We start from the raw sequence: 27,203 nt of genomic DNA, 5'->3' as shown, positions 1-27,203 counted from the left end.
TTCAAAGCAACTCGAAAACGGATAGTCCACCATGCCTACAGTTGCCATAACAGAAAACCTAGCATTAAACGAAATCACTTCCCTGATGATTAATTGTTATAATCGTTTCCTTTTTCTTGCTGTCTGGACGTGAACCCCTTTGTATTTTTCTACTGTTCGGCACAATAAAGGATGTCAGACAGCGATTCAGAATCAAATAGCAGCAGCAGCAGCAGCAGCAGCAGCGACAGTAGCAGTACGAGGACCTCGAAGGAAGAGGCGGTCAAGAAAATCAAAGGCAAGAAGCACTTTTCGAGCTGTCCAGTTGAGATTGTTTTTCCACAGTGGAGTATATCATATACAATATATCGTACAATAAACAACATAAAGAGAAATGTTGCGTTAATTAAACTATTATTCTTTCCTTAAAAGTTTATAAGTTAAAGCGTACAATGTAAATCATTTCCAGTATAGTATGTAACAATGCAAATACGAAAAAATATGAGCTAATTTTGATTTCTTTTACTAATAATGGTACCAATTAATTAATCTTATCACTACTTGAGTAACTGCTATGCTGAACCCATTACGGTACAACTTTCTTTAGAGCTAAAAGTAAAATTGTGATGTTGTGTTTGATCGATACCATCCTGACTTGCACTTAATTCTCTCTTACGTTTGCTCCAGTTGCCACCGACTCCAAGAGAAAATACCACGAGAGCATCGCTGAACAGACCGATGTGAAGAAGACGCCCCTCATAGTTAGCGAAGACAGTGAAAGAAAGTCAGAAGGTATACGAACGGACAACCCAGAGGTGCCCAGGGTCGCCCTATCCTACAGTTATGGAATGAAAGCAACTGAATGTTTGACGGGGTGTTAGTGAATCAATAATGACAATCTGGATTGTCTGCTGCTGAATGGAAGACTTCATTTAATAAAATAAAAGAGGGCACCGCCAGTTTGGATTTAGAATTGGATAACTTCTGGGAAGCAGAAACTCCACAATGACCTTTTAGCTTTATTAAGCATGAAGTATCTTTGACAGGAACTTAAATGGAATGCGTCTTTGAAAGAAGTCTGCGTTTTATCAGTAATAGGCGCCACTGACTACTTATAGAGTTTACATTTTCACCGAGTGATCCGTGCGCTTAATCCCGAGACTCGAAAGACTTAAGGTTAGGTTAGGTTGATTGGCCGCGGCCGGTTTAGAAGCAGCATTCGTTTTGCAATGAGCGAATGTGTAGCCTGTGCTAAGCCAGTTTTCCGCCCAGGGTTTTACTCTTAACTTTTTACATTTTGCAGCATTACCTCCGGCTCTCTGCGACGCAGACCAGGATGTACCAGGACCAGTTATTCCCCAACTGCCCCAAATCGTTTGTGCTGCGTTGATTGTACACTCCGAGTGCACAAGTGTTGTTTTTTTGTTTTGTTTTGTTTTTGCGCGAATGAGTTTGCTGATAACCTGGCATTCCGTCCAATCATCTCTCCTCCCAGAAAAGGCTCCCAAGAAGTCCCGCGACAGGATTATGTGGGGTGGCTAACGAACGAATAGATAGATGGGTGCGTGGATGCAGCCATGCATAGGATAGTAGTTTAAGAAATGTTTGTAAACTGAGGCACTCATTTTTGTAGTGTAATTTCTCATACATTAAGAAGGAGTCCAATATAAAAACGCTGTCTTTATCTATAGCCCTATGTGCTGTTGTGCCTTAAAATGTTAAATATTACATTTATGTAGCAAAGGTCACGAGTATATGGCAAATGCCTAGTGGAAATGGCAAATATCCATTTATGTGACAAATATGCTATTATGTTCCAAATAAATTTAAAATATCCAGTTTATATGGCAAATCTCTCATGTGTAAGATATCCATCTTATAAGTGGGACAGTTACCCTATGAACTATATATTTGATATATTTCCACATAATATTTCCTACATATGTGGCTTTCGATATTTGCAATTCTATTATTGTCTAGAAGAAATTAAAAATACATTGCATTGTTACAATAACAAAACCCATTAACACGAGGAGATTTTATCTTTTTTTTATTAGTATGCATTGCAATATCCTGCGGTTTGCAATTTTGGGAAAGAGGAAGTTTTTACGCGCAGCCACCTCTCAGTCAATTTGTGGTCGTGGAAACGTTTTCACTTCTTAATAAATCTACAAATTTCCTGATTTTATCTTCTTCAGATAATCCAGCAAATACCGAGGCACAGCAAAGCATGCAAGAAGAATCGCAGACAGTCATACAGGCACATGGGATGAACCCTCTTCCCTTCCCAGTAACGTATAATCCATACAATGAATTGATTAAACAAGAACTGGCACGGATCAAAACACGAATGAACACAAGTATTAGTGCCAACTTACTTAAACGACCACTGAGGTGAGTCTGTTTTTAAATGAAGGTCCATTTTTTGCTGTGATGCTCTTGATTTTCTTTTTTTGTATGGTAATACTGCATGACGAGCTTTGGAATTGTGTAAGCTATGAAAAGTGCAAAAGAAATGTATTTTTCCTGCTAACTAGGCTACTTATGTAAACAGAAAATGTTGTACCAATTTTTTTACCTGGCTTGTGTCCGCATGTTTTACGAAAATTAAATAAGACTGTTTCCTGCTATGCCGTGTTAGACGCTCAGAGATCGAAATGTAACCACAGGAACTCAGAGTATTAGTATGGCCACTACTGTCATATGAACAGACGCTACAAAATGCAATTCAAAGGTAGGCCTATTTGATGCCTCATTTCTTTTAGAGTTTACACTTTGTCTCCTTTCCAGTTTAGTACCCTTCTAGATCAGCTTAAATTTGCGCTTGCTCATTTTACGATTACATTTTTAGCATTAATATGATTTCTTGACTTCCACTCCCAGTTGTTATAGCAAGCTTGTATTTGGCTTCAATTGTATTTTATCCATTTTATGGCCCTTTATATTACTGTGAGTTAAATAGGTGTGTCTTTTTGCTGCTGTATTGTATTTGCACGTCTGAAAAGGTTTCGGTTGAGGGCGATATATACAAGAATAAACTTGTGTCTCACGACTATTGCGTTCAGGGTTCAAATCTTGTACTTGTATTTTTCCTTGTTGTGTTTCTCCACAGCTTTTCTAAAGACGTGCAGGTAAAGTTGAGTGGCGATTCTCAGCCAGTTTAATACGAGTTTAAGTTGATTTGATAGACTGGGACTTGGCTTTCACCTGCCTTGAACCCGATGCTGGCGGGATAGGCATCGATCTCGCGACCACGAATTGGGTTAAGTGGTTTACGGAAGTTATTATAACTCAAAAATTATGAATATCACATATGTCGATAATTACGGAAGCGTATTAGGCAGAACACGGAGTTACTACACTTAATGCTCTAAACCTTTTAGAAACTCCAAAACTATACATCGCATCAACGTCACCTTATTTTTTTTTTTTCATTGGCGCATTACAATAAAAGTAACACATAAATACATTAAGGCAGCAATGCACATACTGTATGTGGAATTAACTTACTTCTGATGAACATCAATTAAACATTTTAAAAGCTAATGGGGTCTTTTTGGTGAAAAGGTAATATTTAACTGAATGTTCCGATCGAGTTCGCATGTTAATACCAAATTAAGTAAAATGAATGTAAAAGAAGGTGGCGCAGTGGTAGCGCTGCTGCGTCGCAGTAAGGAGAGCTGTGTTCGCTTTCTGGGTTCTCCCTGCGTGGAGTTTGCATGTTCTTCCCGTGTGTGCGTGGGTTTCCATGCAGGTTAGGCATTGGCGATCCTAAATTGTCCCTAGTGTGTGCAGGCTGGCGCCCTGCCCGGGGTTTGTTCCTGCCTTGCGCCCTGTGCCAGCTGGGATTGGCTCCAGCAGATCCCCGTGACCCTGTGTTAAGGCATAGCGGGTTGGAAAATGACTGACTGGCATAAAAAAGGATTCATTCTTTAAGTTGGCGTTGCTTGCAAGATTTTTGTTGCCTTTCGCATTTGCTGTTTTTCTATTATGAAACCTTATGCTGTAAGAAGTGGGAATTTTTGACAGTCTTTATTGGTCACTCGCATTGGTCTGAACTGCGGTACTCACTTGTTCGAATCATTATTTTTAAGCTTTTGTTTTTAAAGCTGAATATTTAAGGTATTTTTTTCCCTTTTGTTTGTTCATCTTGAATGTTTCCTTACGCTGCCACCGAGCTCATGGTTTCAGTGTATATCCACTTTTTCTCTTAGGTGCTCTGATCGTGCCCATCCCACTCATTATTTTTCTTTAAATGCTTTTTTTTATTTGAGTCTGATTGATTCGGATTGAGCGGGTTAGAAAATGGATGGATGGATTGGTTTATAATCGCAAGGAACGAATTGGGGTAGGATTGATGCTGCATGGCGGGTTGCTGTTGAGGCTTGTCGGTAAAAACTTTATGACATTTCCTGTCATTAGGCTTTTTTTCCGCGCATATTGCGAACAGGGACCACGGGTTGCGCAACAAAGCCACCCTGATGACAGATCACATAGACACAGAATAACTAGACGCCTCATGACCGGCAGAATCGTACGTCAACGTCGCCGCCATATTGCGAGTGGCACTGTTGTGGAGTGAAATAATGGATAAGATGCTTCACACATGCTCTGCTTGGGATTTTACAAACCGCTATACGCTCCAAACCAGATCCCGGGGATTACATTTCATAGGTAAGACTGAACAATTGTTTTGGTTATATTTGGCCATTTGAAAATCCCGTTTTATAATCTTTATTTTAGCTACTTCAGGTTAAGATAGCAAAGCTATGCATTTATGTGCTCAAGTGAGCCTCCAAACATCGTTTTGGCTAAACGTATTTAGTCACTAAATATGTAGATTGTTATTAGCTGTTAGCATTTTTCAAACTTGATGACGTTTTTCTCAAGGAGCACATTGAGGAAACGCAGTTTTAAATTGACAACCATCATTTTATGCTCATGTCTTTAGTTGTGTCTGTCTTCCACAAACTAAGGCTATCCCATATTGCCAGACTGAATACTCTCAAATTACAGGATCTAAGTGAGCGAGAGGGAGTGTAAGTTTGTAGGAGATCAGTGAGGTAGGGGAGCTTTAAATGTTAAGAGCGGTGTTTTGTATTGTATTCTGTAGTTAACAGGGAGCCAGTGAAGCTGAGAGAGAATAGGTGTAATATGTTCAGTGGATTTAGGACAGCAGGTTATTATGCTGGCAGCAGAATTTTGAAGAAGTTGTAAGCGATGGATACGTTTTTTGTGTTTACGTGAGGTGACTAGGGCATTGACCAATACTTCAGTACTGTGTTGCGTAAGAACAGGACGAAGTCTAGAAATGTTTCGGAGATGGAAGAAGGCAGCCCGAGAAATGTTACTTATATGGGAGGAATTAATAAATAATAATAATTGTCATTATTAGTGTATAAATGGATTTAAATAATTGCATTTAAACGATTCGCCAAAATCTGTTGATTGTAAACGATACTGTTTTAAACGTTATTGTTTTTTCATCAGAAAACCCGGTTTCCACGTCTACCTGTATTAGTTTAAATGGCACTATTGTCACTCGCAATAAGGCTGACGCGCTAAATATCGTGTCGACTGGGAAACACAGTGAATGCGGCGTCTATCAATATATGTCTATGACAGATCAGGCCCTGAATACAACTCCGAGGTACCTGGCTCCACAAGCTCCAGGCTGCCTCGTCCCAAGCCTGAAAATACACGTCAGTTGCATTCTGCCTCCCATCGCTCGCCTGTGTTCAGTGGCAAAACCACTTGTTACACTTTCCCCAGCTCTATGATCGGATCTAATGCTAGGATCCCACCCGAGACTCGGTAGCGGTCGCGCACGATGGCAGACCAGGGCGGTCTTCTAGAAATGCTTGTCTTTCGAGATATTTCTGCACCAAACCCATTCGCTAATCCCCCATCGTCGCTCCCAGGGGCTGCTGATATAGCCGGCTTCTCCAGGTAGCCCCGCCCCTTCTAACAGTCCTTACAGTCCTTTTCCCAGGTCCGGACCAAGAACGTTACGTTACCTTATATCCTGGTAGCAATGGACAGTTTCAAGTAACATTACCTGTCAGATGTTATAGGTGTTTTGGACTGTGTATGTATAATTAGTGAGTCATTTTCAGTAAAAGCGAAATTTAAAAAAATAATAATTCTTCATTTTTAACTTCAATTTTTGATTTCTTTTGCACATCGGGACAACTAATATTGATCAATATTTTATCTACACATTTTAAAACTACAATTTCTAGCAGCTCCTAGGCTTTTACAGAGGCTTGTGATTTTGGTATTTGTTTATACCTAATTTAATGATAAATTGAATTGAAATCACAAGCAAACTAAAGTCAGAAGGATGTCCCAAGCTGACAAAGGTTTGAGTGCTTATGGTCCTACCACCATGAATGCTTCTGATTTTATCTGACCCAAGAATTTAGGAAGGGTTGGTCTTGGCTAGTTCTTGTGGTTGTGTATGAAGCACTGTTTCTGTTTTATTCTACAAAATGTAAACAAGCCTTCCACAAGTAGCCATTCTGCAAACCACAGGCAGCTGAGAGTTAAATGTTGAAGTTAGTGGTACAGTATTATGGAATAGCTTTTCCTAAACCTCATGTTTAAAATGTATCCTGGTCACAACACACAAGCCACAGTGCACAAACATCATACAACATAGTAAAGTTTGCACGACTGATAAGAAAGGAATGGAGAAGCTGTAGGTACTAAGCCGCTCTGGAATGAGAGCTGATCAGATTTCAGAGGCTTTGTTTTCTTTTTGGATACTTACACAGCAATTAGGTTTCAAAATGGGAATATGGTGTTCCCATATCATCTTAATTATAGAAATGAAAACATGCATGATTAATTACCTCACTGTTAAGTGTTGAATTAAAAAAATGGCTCACTATCTTAAATATAAATTAAAGTATAAAGTAAATTTGTAAACGAGGCTTGCAGCTTGAGTGTGTGTAGCTCATTACATTAATGTCATGCATTTCAACAACCCATTCTCAGAAGTCACTTAATCCATGCACTCTCAGGGCTGTGGGGTACTGAGTCTATTCTGGCAGCATCTGACTGTTAATAACATAGAGCTAGTGTCCCCAGATTGTGTGCCTCAGAGCTTTAGGAGACTGGCTTGATATTTCAGTCCTGTCAGTCTGTGTGAAATGTGCTCATTAGCAATGGATTTTCCTTACACACCTCAAACAATTTAGGCGTACATTTTAGGTTAAGTGACAAGTCTAAACTGGCTGTATGAGTGAGTGTGGATGTGTGTATGTGTATTTCCTAAGGCAGACTGGTTCCCAGTATAAAGTTGGTTCCTGGCTTGCACTTCATGCTTCCAAATTAGACCTTGAGTTGAACTGAGCTGGTTTTATTATGGATGCACAGCTATTTCTTTTATTTATATAAAGAGGGTGAAGGAAACAGTCTTGTTATTTTTGGCTATGGCTAATCCACAAACAATACCTAAAAATGAGAATAGTAATATATGTCTTATATTTTATCCTCTTTATTAATCTGGTGCAGGAAATCATATCATCCATTTGTGTGGAACAGCCTACGTCCCTATTCAGATACAAGTATAATGAACTACATGATGTCTCTGGTAGGTAATGACCACTATTTTCTAACAAATTCTGAAAGTCCCATGAGTGATAAGGGGTTATTAAACAAAGAATGCACAAGTACAGTTAATGCTGTGATTTTTTTAACTAGTTTATTTTTAAAGGTGTGCTCTGTAAAACACCTCTGTGTTTTGTAAAGTATGAGGAGACAGAATTATAAAATTTGTGTACATAAAAAAAGGTCCAAACTGTGCATATGCCATTTTGACAGGAGAATTTGGATATATTTTCGGCAACTCTGACTTATTTAGAGAAATTGGGAAATGACAACACCTTTCGATAAAGCAGGGAAATGCAGCCAAACTGGCTAAATGACGAGTCACATGCATAATAATACATAATCACCAAGCTATTTTTATTAAGTGCTTTTACATGAAAAACATTAAATCTCAAAACAGATGAATATGATGTATAGATTGTATTTTAATTCCCTTTTAAGTGGGCCAGCATAACCTATTTGCACTGTAGAACTTTTTTTGTTTATCGTCAGTTTATATAGCCTACATGTTGTAATGTCTCAGGATTAGAAACCAAAGTGCAGTAAAAACACAGCTTTTATTCATGAATATTATGTGCTACAGCCTATTATAGCCTAATGGTTTGACACTACATAGCTTGTTTGGCACTGTTTGAAAACTTTGCAAATGGTCATGATAGTTTGGTCCCTCAAAAGCTATTTTCTTGGAACTGTGTGTTGAGTTGGGCCCAGCATTAAAAATGCAGACTCTTTGAAATCAGGCTATACCTGTTTGTATATTTCTGGTAACAGACACCTAACCAGAGGGAACTTGCCAACAAGTCAGGGACATGTCAGCCAAGTTTCAGCTCCATCATGCCCACTGTGCTGGAAGCCATAAACCAAACGGTGACACACTACATTCAGTTTTCAGATGGTGTTGGTGCACAGGCCAACATAAAAAGGTAATTTGCAGCAGTCTCTGGTTTTCTTGATGTAATCAGCGAAATTGACTGAACTCTTAATTGCAATAAGGGCACCTAGTGAGAATGGCAGTGCTTTTGGTATCTGTACTCCATTAACGTACATATCATTCGTGATGCCAAGATGAGACTGACAAATGCCGAGACTCAGTGGCCTTGGTCAACCAATGATTCAGGTTCATTTATTTTGAGGCAAAATAGTGTTGGCAGATGACCTGCTGATGGTGTTGTACATGATGAATCGTCAGATGGGAGGCTTCTACGTCAGCCAGTTTGCATATGCATGAGGTTGATTAGCATTAGCCATATATGGCTGCTTCAGGGTGGCAACTGGGAGGGGTTTGAGGTGCGTTCACTTACACACGTTTGTAAGATGATAGTGGTTTATAAAGACAAATTACATACAAATGTGCATACAACAGATTTTATAAATCAGAGTTATTTTTTGCCGTTTGCATACTTTCACACTCAAATCCACACAAAGTTTTTAAAACAAGACCCGAGGAGAGGGACTAACAGAAGTGCTAATGAAGTGAATGCAGAATAACAATAATAATAATAATAAAAGTTTGAAGTAAACATTTTAAGCTACAGTATATGCAGTGAAGCTCAATAACCACTGACAACATCTTTTCAGACATAGGATTTTAACATATTCTGGAATTAAAAATATTGAAAATCCAAAGCACATAAAATTATAATGAAAGCTGTCCTAGTATGGGAGGAGTGGTGGCTCTGATGCTAGGGATCTGCACCGGCAATTGGAAGGTTGCTGGCTCGAATCCCATAAATGCCTGAAGTGATTCCACTCTGTTGGGCCCTTGAGCAAGGCCCTTAACCTGCAGTTGCTCCATCCTGGGTATGATGTTAACCTGCATCAAGTCCTGCAAGCAGGTCCCTCAACTTGTTGGGAAAACTTGGGTCTTTACTGTTTTATCACTGCTTGTTTGCACATTAATATATCCAGACATAAATGCTTTCTTTACTGTAAGATATAATAAAGTAAAATTGAGCTAAATTTCTAGATTTGTTATTCTACAGGGTGGTCCAGATCTAATTATGTAATTTTCATTACACTTTAACTTATTAAGTTTATTACTCTGAACCTGTATCCAACTGAATGGAGTGCAAGTGGGACATTACCTAGAAAGTCATCGAATTAATTCAATGTAAGTCCATTTTTGTTTATTACAAGATATTTAGAAAAAATCTTTTGTCTTATATTGTTTTCCTGCATTGTATTAAATGTTGCATAATTAGATCTGGACCACCCTATAGTATTAAATCTTTAAAATATATGCTACTGTGCTTTACTATTACTTGCACAGTTAGTTATTCTCAGTATTTGATGTCAGGTTCTTTTCAAGATGCTCCCAGTTTCTGTTAATACTGCACTCTTTCTTGTCTGCCTCTGTCCAGTGTTTATTTAATTCTGTCTATGTGTGCTTTTTGGTTTTATGATATGTTCTAGTCTGTTTTGCAGTGCTTTGTTGTATACAGTACATCCAGCAGCTGATGATGCTAAATACTAGTGATGAATTCATTCAGCAGTTGCTGCGGTGGGCTGAGGCCCTGCCCGGGGTTTGTTTCCTGCCTTGAGCCCTGTGTTGGCTGGGATTGGCTCCAGCAGACCCCCGTGACCCTGTAGTTTGGATATAGCGGGTTGGATAATGGCTGCATGGATGGATGGATACAGTTATGAGGCAGCACAATTGCAGGAAACTGGATTCAAATCCCAGCCTGCTCACTCTGTAGAGAGTTTGTACATTCACCCAGTGTTTGCTGGGTTTCCTGCTGTATCCTAAAAGACATACAGATTAGGCTAATCAGTGACTTCAAACTGGAGTGGTGCAAGTAAGTAGGAGTTAGCTGGAACTCTCTGCATTGTTACTGGGAATGTCAGGTGCCTCCTACTGATTGTCAGGTCTGTTTGGTAAGAAGAGTTGTCCCAGTCCCCAAAAAAAGGCCATTTCTAAGGATCCTTAAATCTGCACAGAACTGGCAGTAGATGGTTGACCTGGAGACACAGCAGTGTCAAGGCCAGAAATTGCAAAGTGGGTGGAACAGGAAATAACAAGGTGGGCAAGCAAAAAGCCATTTTTGCCCCTTGAAGTTTTGCACTGCTCAATGTAATGACCATCTAAGTTAGGTCAAGATTTCCCTCTTGACATTTTCTGCTGCTAGGTTACATGACAATCGAAGTAAGGTCCCCTATAAGATTAGGTTTTGGAAGGGCTTTGTTTCTGAATGGGGCCCTACGTAGCTTCATCCCTTTGACACAGTTGCAATTTCCAGTCTATCCTCATGACCACCTTCAGTCTTGACATCGTCTGCCCATCTGAATCAACAAGGCAGGTGGTCATGTTTGAAGAACTGAGGAGGCTAATGAGAGAAAAAAGGTTAAGCATGAAAGCCTTGTGGAGCAGTGTCACAGCCAGAGGTAGAAGACTCCATGTGTGCCAGTAGTGCTGGACTGCAGTTGTTCTGAAGGCACTTCCTTAAGTAAGCTAAAGAGTTTACTGTGAGTGGCAGGGCTGAACAAGAGCAGGGCCATCAAAGGAGTGATACGGGCAGCAGCATATTCCTATAGATGGCTGAGGATCAGAGCAGTGGCCCATGGTGTGTGAGTTCTACTGGGATACAGGGCCAGAGACTGATCAACCCTGAGAGAGTCCACTGGGAGACTCAAAACACCCACTGAAGTCCAGGTTACATCCCTGATGATGTGTCCCACCCAATGTACCGAAGATGTACATTTTAGCCAAGTACATATCTTGTGACAGAAGAGAGACAAGTCCATGGCTAGTTCCTGTATTGTGCTTGTAGCTGCAGGAATGAATTAAAAACTGTGATACTAATCTGGCAAAAAAGAAACCCACTGCTCATCATTTTATAATACCTTTGATTGAACCCCAGACTATACCTTGGCTTTACTCTGATGATGACGCTAACAGTGCTCTTGATATTTCAATAAATTGCCTTGGTGCTTTTCAATTGTTTTTTATTTGAAAGGTACTTTGAATTTGTGTACTCTATGTTTGAATTGCAAATTTCCTGAATTCTACATTAAATATATTCTATCTTCTAAGTAAAGCAGACAGCTCTGTAAATTAAATGGAATGCTTACTTCAAAACGAGACACAAGATCAAATGCTTACGTACATTTTTTACAGTTAAGAGAATAGGCAGGTTAAATGATTTGTTCAGGGCCACACTGCAAGTCAGAAGTGGAAATGAAATCAGCAAACTTGTGGATTAACCTGCATAGCATTTAACACAAAAACCAAGTCACACGCTGGTACAATATTTGAACAGTTTTATTTTTAACACATTGATAATACAACAGTATGTTTTGTGAAAACTGCTCAGGATTAATGATCAAGTACAATCTTGTGACTCACAGCCAGACAACCAACGTCCCAACACGAGAGAACCTAAGCACTTGACCAGACGTACTGCCTCCAGAATTGTTGACCCAGAAGTCTCCTGGAAAATGGACAAGTAAGAATGCAATTCTGATTGCTGAGGATTTTAAGGAGCTTTCCTTGTTATGTTTCAGATTGTCGAATCCTTACACCTTTACAGGCATTTTAGGTCCAGTATACAAGTTGTGGAACTTGTCCAGTGACTTCTTCTTTAATTCAGTAACTTCCAGTATTGCTTGTAATGTTTAAATGTAGGTTTCAAATACCAATGCTCAATATTTTGTACATACAATTCTTATTTAAAATTACATTTTCTTCTGCATATGCATACAACAATTATTAAGTTATGTATGTCCTAAAATAGATACAACAATTGCTAAGAATATAAATTTGTGTTCTTTAGTCATCTTCAAGTGATAAAACTGTAACAACACATTTCCAGGGCTACTCTACATAACTAGGACATTAAGGGATTTAAGGTACACCTAAAAGATCGGATAAATAAACATAAGGATAATTTTATTTTTCATGTTTATTGACTGTGCTGGCCTTGCGCCCTGTGTTGGCTGGGATTGGCTCCTGCAGACCCCCCGAGACCCTTTAGTTAGGATATAGCGGGTTGGGTAATGGATGGATGGACGTTTATTGCAGTGGCCTTGAACTCTGATCGTGAAGAGCTGCAGTGGCTGCAGGGTTTCATTACATCCCTGCTGTCACTGAAGTACACATTTTTGCATTAAGGCTACTGGAATAAGCTTCAGCCCCAAGTTAGAATAAGAGGATTTGTGAATGTTTTATGTTACATCATTTGACTTGCTTTCAATTATTCAGAACTCTTAATTGTATATTGCTATACACATAAGAAGCCAGTACCTAAAGCCAATGTCACGTTGCATGACTTTTTGTGGTGGGGTATGTCAGATTTGTTGATTGCAGTTGCTGATTTCATCGCTGCACCATGTTAACATTTAGTGACTAAGCGCTGATATTCCAGCACTGTCACACTCACCCCTTTTCCGACAGCCAATGGCAGAATGTCTGATGGGGCCAAGACTGTACCAAGGGTTAACAGCTGAGACAAGTTCAGCAGTTCTGCTCTTTATTAAATTTTTCCGATCTGTTTTAGTACATAAAACACAACATCAGACAGACAAGTTTTTCTTGTATTTGTGAGATTCAAAACATGAATGTTCCTTATTCTTTGTCGCTACATACTATATATTGGACTTATGGCTGAGTGCTCTTTGGTTCTTACCCACCCTCTGATCAAAGAGAAAATGAAACCTATTTGATATTATCCTAGCAGGTCTCAGCCATTGGGTATGTCACATTAGGTGATTTGACTTCACAGACGCCCACCTCCAGCTGCCTAAGGTTATGTAATTGAAGTTGGAGACTGAAAAGTGCTGTAAATCATCTAATGTGACATAGCTTTAACTGGGCTCCATTAGAATTTCTTTGTAATAATTATATGACCACACAGTGAGAAATGTCAAACCCTGACAGGTGGAGGATCTTGGGTTTGAATCCCATACTCTTTGTGTGGAGTCTCTCGGGCATAGATTCTTAAACTATGGTTCGTGAAGGCTCAGGTTTTAGTTTACGCAGCATTATGACTTACTGCTGTATTCAGTAGGAAAGGGTCGAGTATGGTTTACAAAGTGACTCGCAATGGATCCCAGTGGGCACTTTAAGCAATCAACATTGCTCAACCGGATGACTCTTGGCAGAGATTCCTCAAAAGAGAAGGAATAACTGTTGGTAGTGACTCTCCAAGGGGAACCAAACCTAAAATTAAGAATCACTGCTCAAGGGGTTTCCTCTCACTTGTCCAAAAACATGCATGTTAGGTTAATTGGTTATTCCTATAGATGCATTCCTGAGTGGGTCTTGTGATGGACTAATGTCTTATACAAGCTGGTTTCTACTTTGTGTCCTCTGCAACTTTGAATTGTATTAAGGAGGTTTGAAAATATTATGTTAAATAGTATCCATTTCGAATAAAATATGTATAAAGAAAAAAAGAGGAGAATGATCTGTTCTGGTCCACAAATAGTTTGATTGGTGTTCTCAAAAAAAGAAACTTTAGCACTATTGGCTCATATGTTTTATCTTGGTAGAGTAATATATATATTGCTCTACTGTCCCCTATTGTATTATTAATATGTAGCCTTAGAATACCTAATCTCACAGACTTACCACTGTATATAACTTATCCCCACCTTCCCTTCTATATCTATAACCTCAGGCAATTAGATGTAGTAAAAAGACAAGCAGGAGTTAAGTTACACATAAAATAATGTATTATTGATAATATTCATAAATAATAACAAAATGCAAAGTACATTTGAATATTGGCAACCATACAACCTGATAAAATGGTGATGTGTAATTCAGGTGGCACACAGACTTGCAGTTACTAAAATGTCTCTAGTTAAGGCATCGTTGGTGCTCAGCTTTCAGCCACATGTCTGTTCAATATGGCTGCTGAGCTGTGCTCTTCAATGTGTTGTCTTCATCATCATATGTGGGTCAGTCAGAGAGAGAGAGAATGTGGTTGAGCAAGTACATTTATAGATGTTCTCTCCAATTCCTAGAACCAATAGGACATCATGGTACTTGAAGGCCTCTGAGACAAGCCAATTCCAAACAGCCATACCTCAGACCAATGGGGGAAATAGTACATTTAACACCTCAACCCCCCCAAGACCATATATTAAGCTAACCTGGCTTTGTGTGGGGGATCAAACTGGTTTAAGACACATCCCCCCAAATCCTGTCATAAAATTACAAAGAGACAGTCGTAAAAAGGGGGATGGGGGAAGGCAAACATGAATACCTCTCACCACTTGGTTTGCCTAAATTATAAATAAAGACATACAAAACATTTATCAAGTTATATGCAAAATCCTACATCACAACACTCCACCCCGATGAATGTTTTGTACAATGTCTTTATACACAATGTCTTTAAATTGTTTCAAGAGTCTGATGCATAACTTGTGCATTGATTTGCAGTATTTGCTCTCCCAGTGTTAAAAGTTGTCCGTGACCATTTGTCCATTACATATCTTCTTTATTTCAAAGACAATCTGAAGAACTTGGAAGCGCTCCTGATGACTTGTATCTGCTCCAGCTTGCGTCAACTCTTTCTGCAGTCTTCATATGTCATCAGATCTGGTGGTTCAAAATGAGACAAGTCCACACCTTCCACTAAACTAGCCCACTACAATTTAGTCTATTGTGTGAATTTTTAATCTGTACTTGTTCTCTGTCTAACTGCTAATTAGACCCCTGTCCCAAACTATCTGTTTAAGCATATGCAGCTGTACAATTAACATCAAAATTTGAAAGGTAACATGCCACAGGTGCCAGTACAACCACTTCTGCCCAAGTGACAGCCATGTGCCACTGCATAAACTGTTCACAAACCAACATTTGTGGCCCCTCTGCACACATTTGGGGTTGACTTAGTTGCCTCTTGTGCTTTCCTACCCATGGTGCAACTCTTGACTGCCATCAGCCTTTACCAGTATAGGCTGGCATCACCACCATGAGACATCAAAGCTTTGCAACTCTCATCATTCCCCCCGTAGGCCACCCCTAGAGTTGTTTGCTCACCATATGCATACTCATTGTGCTAAACACCTCGGTTCAGAATTGGCCCACTGGTCCTGTGCCTGCACCATAGCCGACAATCTCAGCAGGGCTTCCATATTTTCCCAATTAGACTATACCTAAACATCGGAGCCCATATGTCTTGCAAATGTACCAGCTGCACCTGCTTTCCTGAAAAGTTCACCAATTTTCTTAGTATACATTTTCCTTAATATTATTAATTATATTAATTATCCCACTTAATTAATTAATACCCAGAATGTATACTTTATGAGCCCAAAATTAATCCCCTTATTTTGGCATTCCTAACTGGTTTGTTCAGTTTCCACCCCTTGGAATATAAATTTGCTGCAGTAATGAACAAACCTTTCCTTTTAAACTATAGCTATTGTGACTAGTCAATATTATTGCATGACTTGTGGACTTGTTACTCACTTAAACCCCAGTAAGTGTCTTTTCTTGCTGTCTCTTCAGTTCTTCTTCATGTCTTTGTCTTTGTCTTTGTCTGTTGTCTTTGTCTTTTTCCTCTTTCTTTTTTCATTCTGCTATGTAGGCAGGTCTGCAAAATGGAAGGTGACAAAGCAGTTTCTGTCCATCTCATTTTCTTGGCTGTCGACCTGGTGCCAAAACTCAAACTTTGCTTCCAGGCATTCATTGGAACAGCTTGGCACTAGTGCCACGCCACTCCAATGTGCCAATGGTAACCCGATCTCCTGCATGGATTTTACTCTGCTAATTGCCTTCACTATTTATTACCTGCACCAAACCAAAGTCCATAAAAACCTTACAATAGAAGTAGCACTATTGCAAAGGCCAGAAAATTGAAACAGAAATAACTGTTTTCCTTTCCTGTCTTCCTGCACTACCCTTCTATTTTTTCATTGCCTGTGTGTCCTTTTTTATTGTATGGTAACTGCTACCTGAAAGTGTGGACTGAAGCCTCTCCAGAACCCAAGTTCTAAATCCAGCATTTCTGCTAAAACTGACCTGTGTTCTTTACTAAAGACCAGCTCACTTTTCTCCATTTTATTGCATGGAGAGTCATAGGCTGTCTTTTTGAACAACTGGTCAGTCAGGTTTCGAATTACTGAACCTAAGTGTGTGTGGTTTTTAATTACTGCTGGCCCTAGCACAGCTGTTAGGACCTTCACACCCCTGTGCATTCCTGGCTTGCTAGCTGAGCTTCCTGCTGCACCATCCCCAATCCTTTGTTTTTTGGCTTGTCCTGTTTCATTCAAACCAACTCCTAAACTGGTGCACTTTCTTTCCAACTCAGCCATTCTTGCACTAGCACATTCAGACCTTTCACACACAAGCACTTGAATTCCTTTCATTTCCATTGTTCTTGTTTAAATTCCACACTTTCTTTACTCAGTATCCATATGCCAATATCCAGTTCATGCCCTCTAGTCAACAATTGCCATTCACACTCACCAGCTCCTCTGCCTTCTATCTGATCTCTTTGTCCTAAATCAAATTTCAATGCAGCACTGGTTACCTTTCCTAACAGTGGTGAAATATCTATCAGTGTAGCATGCTCTTTAAATACTGGACAGACCTCAGAATTACCTGGAGATTGTGGTGCAGTGGAGAATAAAGGAAGAAAACACCCTTGCTGTTTTCCTTCCTTTCATCTCTCTCCTTTTCCTCACACTCACATTCCCACTCTTTATCTGAGCACTCATCTGTCTCATGTAAGTCACCCACCCCTGTTTTAGGTTCCAGTCTGATCTGGTTACTGTTGCCCTAACTTTCACCATGGGTGGTTTTTTCTTTTTTCCACTTCTTTCACTGCTTTCTACTTTAGCAGTGGGTGTTCTACATGCTAACACTTCACAATTATCACACCAACTGTTACATCTTTCAAAACTCTCACTCAACATTCCACAACTTTCACTTTCATTCACTTTGCTATTTTCTTCCTTATCATGATCTTCCTTATTACCAATAATACAAGCTAGTAAACCTCTTATAACAGCAGCTGTCTTCTTTAAACCTGATCTCTGTTTTCTTGCTTTTAATCCTTCCAGCCCCTTCCATTTTGTGGCACACTCAGCTCAGCTTCTGCTTTCTCTACCTGAACTACAGGTTTCCTAGCTTTAGCCTGCTTCCTCTGCCACTCCACTGGAAGATGGCTGACTTTAAAATGAACTTAGGCATTTCTAAGTCTACAATTTACTCTAATACAATTTGCCAAATTCGTTATGGGTTGGCCTACTTTTGCCCCTGTAAGCAAACATACACATACATACACAAAGATTCTAAACAAATAAGTACCGTATGAATAATGAATGCATGTCCCATCACTCCCTAGCACTTTAACCACTTAAATGCCGTATGAATGACGCATGCATCTTTCACCACTCCCTAGCACTTTAATTAGGGACTCACTACGACCAGCACTAACAAACATGCGGGTGTCCTTGTGACACACATGAAGTCTCTACACTTTGTTGGTTATATTCCATTCAGCAACCAAACAATGTTTTACTTCCACCGCATTTGTACACTGGGTGCCCTAAAATTCACATACATAAACAAACACATACATCAAAACAGTATTTGCAAACAGGGTGCAAAACTTGGTTACCCCAAAATCCTGCCCAACTACGCCAATTGTTTTATCTTGGTAGAGTAATATATATATTGCTCTACTGTCCCTATTGTATTATTAATATGTAGCCTTAGAATACCTAATCTCACAGACTTACCACTGTATATAACTTATCCCCACCTTCCCTTCTATATCTATAACCTCAGGCAATTAGATGTAGTAAAAAGACAAGCAGGAGTTAAGTTACACATAAAATAATGTATTACTGATAATATTCATAAATAATAACAAAATGCAAAGTACATTTGAATATTGGCAACCATACAACCTGATAAAATGGTGATGTGTAATTCAGGTGGCACACAGACTTGCAGTTACTTAAAATGTCTCTAGTTAAGGCATCGTTGGTGCTCAGCTTTCAGCCACATGTCTGTTCAATATGGCTGCTGAGCTGTGCTCTTCAATGTGTTGTCTTCATCATCATATGTGGGTCAGTCAGAGAGAGAGAGAATGTGGTTGAGCAAGTACATTTATAGATGTTCTCTCCAATTCCTAGAACCAATAGGACATCATGGTACTTGAAGGCCTCTGAGACAAGCCAATTCCAAACAGCCATACCTCAGACCAATCGGAGAAATAGTACATTTAACACCTCAACCCCCCCAAGACCATATATTAAGCTAACCTGGCTTTGTGTGGGGGATCAAACTGGTTTAAGACACATCCCCCAAATCCTGTCATAAAATTACAAAGAGACAGTCGTAAAAAGGGGATGGGGGAAGGCAAACATGAATACCTCTCACCACTTGGTTTGCCTAAATTATAAATAAAGACATACAAAACATTTATCAAGTTATATGCAAAATCCTACATCACAACAGCTCATACGACTGAATTGTATTACTAATATACTACAGGTTGGTCCAGATCTAATTATGCAGATCCAGATCGTCTGGATGACTTTGATTTATGAGGGGACAATTCCAGTTCGGTACGATTCTTCATGTCGTCAGTTCGCACACTAGTTCGATGGTCCGGGATTTTTCGGATGATTTTCTATGTAATAAACTTAATAAGTTATAGCAAAATGAAAATTGCATAATTAGATCTGGACCACCCTATATATGCTTAATGTTTCATTAAGATCAAATATTTATTTTTCATTATGAAAATGGTTGTAGCAAAAACCTTCAGCCACTGTGGTCATCTAGTAAATGAGTTTGAGACCCAAGATCTCTTCACTGCTTTGATGGTCACTCAACCCAGAGGTCATAGGCCCACAATAAGGAGAAGGCCATGTTTGGAAGCAGAGGATACAAAATCAGAGACCTGCAACATCACAACTGATAGCAGTAGGGAGTTTTGATTATGACAAGAATGATGGCAGAAGTTACTCTTAACACTTTAAAAGAAAAAAACTTGTGTCACAAATCTTGTTAAATGATGCCACATAATACACACACACGATCTGGCAATAGCTGAAAAGAAATATCATCTGTTTTATCATCTAAAATATAATAGGAAGTATCACATTTTATTTACTTAGAACAATAGCAATTATGAAATGGGTTTATGGATTGGACCTAATTTGAAGTTCAGGAATTAAATGTGATTTTTTGAAAAATAATTGTATCAATAAATTTACAAAAAATAGTGTACTTACTAACTGCTGTTTTCTTTTATTGTTCCACTTCAATGTGGTTACAGTACAGTGCTACCACCCATTGTGCCAGCAGCTAACACAGACAGGTAAGGTTTATTAATCACCTAAATAAAATGTTATCTGCTTGTGAGATTTGAATAAGGAATGGGGGATTTGAGGCTTAAAAGTACACCTGGTGGGAAGGACCTAGAAGTCATAATGAACTCGTCACTATCTGCATCAAGTTTGTGTACAGAAGCGATCAAGAAAGCTAATAGGATGTTAGGTTTATGTATCACATTGTATGGAGGACAAGACAAGGGAGGCTATGCTTAAGTTATATAACTCACCAGTGGGACCTCATCTGAAGTACTGTGTACAGTTTTGATCTCCATAATTGCAAAAAAAGACATAGCAGTGCTAGAGAGAGTCCAGAGGAGGGTGACAAGGCTGATTCTGGGACTAAGACATGTAACATATGAGAAGAGATTGAAGGAGCTGAACCTTTCAGTTTAACCAAAAAGAGATTATGACGTGACCTCATTGACTTTAGTCACACCAAACAGCCTACAGTGGTGTGAAAAACTATTTGCCCCCTTCCTGATTTCTTATTCTTTTGCATGTTTGTCACACAAAATGTTTCTGATCATCAAACACATTTAACCATTTGTCAAATATAACACAAGTAAACACAAAATGCAGTTTTTAAATGATGGTTTTTATTATTTAGGGAGAAAAAAAATCCAAACCTACATGGCCCTGTGTGAAAAAGTAATTGCCCCCTTGTTAAAAAATAACCTAACTGTGGTGTATCACACCTGAGTTCAACTTCCGTAGCCACCTCCAGGCCTGATTACTGCCACACCTGTTTCAATCAAGAAATCACTTAAATAGGAGCTGCCTGACACAGAGAAGTAGACCAAAAGCACCTCAAAAGCTAGACATCATGCCAAGATCCAAAGAAATTCAGGAACAAATGAGAACAGAAGTAATTGAGATCTATCAGTCTGGTAAAGGTTATAAAGCCATTTCTAAAGCTTTGGGACTCCAGTGAACCACAGTGAGAGCCATTATCCCCAAATGGCAAAAACATGGAACAGTGGTGAACCTTCCCAGGAGTGGCCGCCAACCAAAATTACCCCAAGGCGAGAGCGACTCATCCGAGAGGTCACAAAGACCCCAGGACAACGTCTAAAGAACTGCAGGCCTCACTTGCCTCAATTAAGGTCAGTGTTCACAACTCCACCATAAGAAAGAGACTGGGCAAAAACGGCCTGCATGGCAGATTTCCAAGACACAAACCACTGTTAAGCAAAAGAACATTAGGGCTCATCTCAATTTTGCTAAGAAACATCTCAATGATTGCCAAGACTTTTGGGAAAATACCTTGTGGACTGATGAGACAAAAGTTGAAATTTTGGAAGGCAAATGTCCGTTACATCTGGTGTAAAAGGAACACAGCATTTCAGAAAAAGAACATCATACCAACAGTAAAATATGGTGGTGGTAGTGTGATGGTCTGGGGTTGTTTTGCTGCTTCAGGACATGGAAGGCTTGCTGTGATAGATGGAACCATGAATTCTACTGTCTACCAAAAAATCCTGAAGGAGAATGTCCGGCCATCTGTTCGTCCACTCAAGCTTAACTGATCTTGGGTGCTGCAACAGGACAATGACCCAAAACACACCAGCAAATCCACATCTGAATGGCTGAAGAAAAACAAAATGAAGACTCTGGAGTGGCCTAGTCAAAGTCCTGACCTGAATCCAATTGAGATGCTATGACATGACCTTAAAAAGGCGGTTCATGCTAGAAAACCCTCAAATAAAGCTGAATTACAACAATTCTGCAAAGATGAGTGGGCCAAAATTCCTCCAGAGCGCTGTAAAAGACTCATTGCAAGTTATCGCAAACGCTTGATTGCAGTTATTGCTGCTAAGGGTGGCCCAACCAGTTATTAGGTTCAGGGGGCAATTACTTTTTCACACAGGGCCATGTAGGTTTGGATTTTTTCTCTCCTAAATAATAAAACCATCATTTAAAACTGCATTTTGTGTTTACTTGTGTTATATTTGACTAATGGTTAAATGTGTTTGATGATCGGAAACATTTTGTGTGACAAACATGCAAAAGAATAAGAAATCAGGAAGGGGGCAAATAGTTTTTCACACCACTGTATATGTCCAGTCACTATTCAAGGAGTGCAAGTAGATGGGAGGACCACATTAATGACAGGTTGCACTGGTCTCAGAACCCAGATGAGCTATATAAAAAGGGACAGAGCAGGCTCTTTTTCTTACGAGACTGTGCTCCATTAATATGAGTAATGCCATCCTCCACATCTTCTATAACTCTGTGATGGCCAGTGCGATTTACTATGCTGTGGTGTGCTTGGCCGGTAACATCACTTCAAGAAAGGCCCACCAAATCAACAAGCTATTTAAATGGGCAGGTTCAGTTATAGGGTGCACTCTGAACCCCCCGGAAGTTGTAGCAAAAGAGAGAATTAAAACAAAACTGAGTGCCATTATGAACAATACTACACATCCTCTCATTGACACAATAAAACTGAGGACTTTCAGCCAACAAATCATTCAACAGAAGTGTGTCAAGAAACTCTAAGGTGGCTCCTTATAACACGGAAGACATGTTTTAATTTCTTAATTCTGAATGCAGGATAAGAGAGAAAAGTTCAGCTAACTACATATTGCGACATGTTGGAGGCAATAGGACTCTCTGATTGTGAATTTACTTGGAATAGAAACTTGCAGCCACAGTGGGAAAGCAGGACTGAACTTAAGAACTGCTGCTTTTAAGAGAACAAGTACATCTAGACAGAATTGGGTGAGAAATAAATGTAGACATAGTGTGTATACTGTGGTGGGTTGGCGCCCTGCCCGGGGGTGTGTTTCCTGCCTTGTGCCCTGTGTTGGCTGGGATTGGCTCCAGCAGACCCCCGTGACCCTGTAGTTAGGATATAGCGGGTTGGATAATGGATGGATAGTGTATATGAAAATATTGGTGAAATAAAAAGAGGGACCAGATGAAACAGAAAAAAGGGGCTAAGACATTTTGTAATTTATGTTTTTAAAGAATGAAACATCAAAAAAAAAAATACACACACTTTTTGTGCCAGACTTTGCAGAAATAAATCAACTGATGGCTCAAGTAAAGATTACATTTGCCTACTAACACAAAAGCATCCATTTCCACTATTGCAAATTTTACCCTGCTATCGACTCTGTACTGTGCTGTGAAGCTTTTATTTTGAAATGCATGGAGCGAGTCATTTTACAGTCATGCCTGAAAGTTTGTGAACTCAATGCATAATTTAAGACTTTTTTTTGTTAAACACAAAACAAATATTTTAGCAGAATTTATCTCAATCTATTTGAAATGAACAACACTTATTCATTAATTTGAGTATTTAGAAACAATAAATAACACAAAGTATATACAAATTGTGCAGGTGAGAAAATAATACAACCCATAGCTCTATAACTTGCATCAATGTAAAGCAGGATCAGATGACCAGTGACAGAGTGTTGACCAGTTAACTAAGCTTCTTCTTCTTTTGTATCTCATCCACACGCAATGTGGTGATAGCACAACTTGTCTGCCTCCTTTGAAAATGAACAAGTTCTGGGGACATTGGTTTCTAATCAAGTACTTTTTGATAGCTGGCCACAATACCATTGTTGAACCAAAGTAAATGTGTTTACACCATTTGTTCTAGAGGAGGAAATTGGCTTGCACCATTGTTTCACAGATTGCCACGTTGATCTATGCAGAAACTGAAGCATATATACTGTATATTTCTGGTAAAAGGAGAATAAAGTAGAACAGAGAAGTATGGTCTGAGACTCGGGACTGCTGCCTGTTTCTTTTATGCTGTTTCTTTTATGCTTTTCACCATATCACTGTGGCTACACCCTGTAGCAACAGTGGGTTGTACCTGGGTCCAGGTTCCCCTAGGTCTGAGGTCGATAACACAAATCTTAGCATCTTTAACTGTGCCACCTCCGGCTCTGTCTCCTGCTTTCTGGTCAGTGCCATCATCTCCAACCCATATAACATATTTGGTCTCACTACTGTCCTGTAGAAGGGCATCCGGTGTAAAATTTTGCCAAATCAATATGCGGACAACAATTACAAATGCCCATTTCACTAGGCTAACCAATGAAAATGAAGTGTTAGACAGAAGCAAATAAATAATTTCAAGAAAGCCTCTTCATCTGAGTCAACTATTATACGTCTCAAACTAGCAATTATCAGCAGAACTAAGGAAAAAAGTGGCAGCTCATTTATCTTAACTGTATGCAGGTCCTCCATCTTAGAGTGAAAACTTTGACGTTGGTGGCAGGACTGGCACTCCAGCACCACACTGGAACAGTGTGAGTTTTTTATGTGGTGGCTAAAGTGTCACCCGCTGCACTCGAGTCCCAATCCAAATGGCTCAAACTGTAGTGGGTGTGACAACATGCTGTCAGCGCATGCTCCAACCTATGCACTGTTAGGCAAATAGAATGCAAGTGTAGATCATTGACATCCTAAATTATAAACCACCATTTCACATGGTGCCTAATAAAGGAGGGTCAAAGGGAATTCTAAAATAACATCCAGAAATCTACAAGCCTTCGTGGCTGCCTTTGGAGGAGTGGTGGTGAACAGATCATTGATGAGACCCACCCAGAATAGGAATGCCATCTGTGGAAGAGTCACTGGGAAGAAACAAAAAAACAAGCTATGTGTCTGAAGTTTTCTGGGGACCACCCGAGCAAGCCTGACAAGCTTTGGAAGTTTGTTCTCTGGGCAGATGAGTCCACAATTGAACTGTTATTTCGAGTGCAACAGTAATGCCAATGTTTGGTGAAGAACTAACACCACCAATGGCCAAAACAGCCTTACCCCAAATGTCAAGCATGATGGTGGGGTGCCCTTATCAAGTTGCTGAAGGCCAGCCCCTTGTATCATTGAGGGCAACCAGAGGAATATTGAGGACTTCTTGACATGTGATGTAAGAATGTGAAGGCGGCTATTCAGTGCCAGACATTGACAGAGCTGATGGAGATGGAGATGAAGTTGAGTATTAAGAATCTCTCCAGCATGATGTCGGAGACTGATAGTTACTGGGGGAAACTGCGTGAAGTGACTGAATGAAAAGTGTTCATTTCAATTGCACACAGGAGTATCTGCTGATTTGCTAAGTACTGTGGCTTAAAAATCAATGAGTTCAAATGCCATCTAATTTGTCGGAAGTGTTTGTTTAGGATATTCATCCCATATATTTGTTATGAGTTCAGGTTTATAAAATATCTAAAATAATGACAATCTTCTAGGGATCACGAACTATGAAGCACTACTCTGCATGTGAGTTGTGCTTTTAGTTCTCTTTTGCGAATGATATAGTAAATTTGGCCCTCCATTACTATCCTCTACTATTTAGGTGTGTTATTGAACACACTAGACAACAAAGATTTTGCTTCCTGAACACCTTTGAGTGCACCTTATGGATTTTGATCAACTGATCAGATACATCAACTTTAAATTTTCCTATCACGTACTGTTTTATTATCATTGCCTATTTTTGTCAGTTCCTCTATTTTAAGTATTTGTGTGCAGTAGAACAACTGGAACATCTATGGTGATCAAAAAGTTGTGGCACTGCTACTAGGAATTCAGATCAGATCAGATATACCTGATATAAGTCCTGCTGAAGAGTTTCATTGCTGGCCAGGCCATTAGCATTTAGTTCCAGAGCATAAAATCTGGTTTATAAACCAAGTTTATTCACACAAAACTTGGACAGATGAACCACACAGATGAAGAATTTCAGTACTTGAGACAGATGTTTCACTGATGTCACGATTAAAGAAGACATTTTTGTTGGTCCAAAAATCAGACACATCATCATTGACAAGCAGTTTGAAAGTCTGCTAGTGTGGTCAGAAGAAATTGCATGGAAGGCTTCCACGGATGTTGCTAAAAATTTTCTTGGCAACTACAGAGCACCAAACTACATCCAGCTGCTTGACCACATGCCTCAAGCACACAAAACCATGAGGTGCAACAAGTCGCTAAAAATGCATTTGCTGTATTTACACTTGGACGCGTTCCCTGCTAATCTTGGGTCAGTCAGTGACGGAAATGGTGAAAGGTGTCACCAGGACATTACAATGATGAAAAAGTAGTATCAGGGCAAGCAGAATCCATCAAAATCTGAATAACTGAACTGAGAAGAATCATTTGTGTAGTACAAATGAAAATCAGTAGCAAAACATTAACTGAGCTGAATTAATGGAATGTGTCAGCATCATTAAGTGACTAAACACACTACATTCAGTAACAGTTAATTTAATGTTTGTTTAAATTCCTACATGAAACATTCAATCTGAAATTATGCTTGTGTTTAGCTAAAGATGTTGTTCAGGAAGGAAACATTTTGAAAAATATTGTCCAATGACAGATACTGTAAATGTGTCTGTTGTGATACAAAATCCTAATCTTATCGATTTGATTCTTAGGCAATCTCAACGTCTTACTTTAATTATCATTAATGTTATTTTGCTTCATTTGTACTTTTATCTTTGGAGTTATTCTAATAAACAAGCAAACTATTAATTACATTTTGTCTTTCAGGAAAAAAACAAGCGAAATGACAACGTATTCAAGAATTGAAAAGGAATTCTACAGAATGCATATTGACAAAGTTTTCTTAAATCATCCAGCCCTCCATGAGTCCATGAAGATGGCCTGTGTCACTTACATGGGACAGACCCCCGACACTGCAAAAGCTATTAGAAAGCTCACAGACTCCTATAGCAAATGAATGAGTAATAACATGCTTGCAAAAGAAAATTTTATGAATATTTTCAAGATGGTATCATTGAATTTTATTTTTGGTTGGGGAGAATGGGGAGACTACAAAAGCTCTGAACCACACAATGAAAAAAATTATGGGATAGCCCTTATCTCATACGTAAGTGAAAATATTTCATACGTAGTGGATACTTTCCCATATGTATGAGATGTCTAAACGTACATACGAGATAAAGTAAAAATGACAAAAGTGCACTTTGTGTATCAAGTACATACATGAAAACATCTCACACACACGTAAAAAGACCTTGTCTGTACGAGATACTTTCACATACATTTAAAAAAAATTACAAAAATGCGCTTTTGTGTATCCAATGTGTATGTGAAAACATCTCATATGTATGTAAAAGTATATATACATATGTGTGTATATGATAGGGGTTATTATACAAATCAAAAGCAGGTAGTAGACAGCATGAAAATAGTGAACAAAATCAGCTCAGCATATTTGTCAGACAGCATCAGTGCATATGTTTTACCAGAATGAATCATGAAATCTTCAAAATAAATTTAAAGCCAAAACCAATCCATTTGTGTTTTTGAGAGATTTT

General features: G+C 39.2%; 1 protein-coding gene across 1 annotated transcript; it reads left to right on the top strand.

The window, feature by feature from the left end:
- Positions 1-81: 81 nt before the first annotated feature.
- Positions 82-27,173, top strand: LOC120534949. The gene is made up of 7 exons (XM_039762458.1): positions 82-277; positions 667-771; positions 2,178-2,373; positions 7,498-7,576; positions 11,938-12,035; positions 19,839-19,880; positions 26,413-27,173. The coding sequence occupies exons 1-7, from the start codon at positions 172-174 to the stop codon at positions 26,600-26,602; spliced, it is 816 nt and encodes a 271-aa protein (XP_039618392.1). The 5' UTR covers positions 82-171; the 3' UTR covers positions 26,603-27,173.
- Positions 27,174-27,203: the final 30 nt, after the last annotated feature.

The sequence above is a fragment of the Polypterus senegalus genome, chromosome 9, assembly GCF_016835505.1.
Source record: "Polypterus senegalus isolate Bchr_013 chromosome 9, ASM1683550v1, whole genome shotgun sequence".
Lineage (NCBI taxonomy): Eukaryota > Metazoa > Chordata > Cladistia > Polypteriformes > Polypteridae > Polypterus > Polypterus senegalus.
This window is presented reverse-complemented; position numbering and strand designations above follow the sequence as displayed.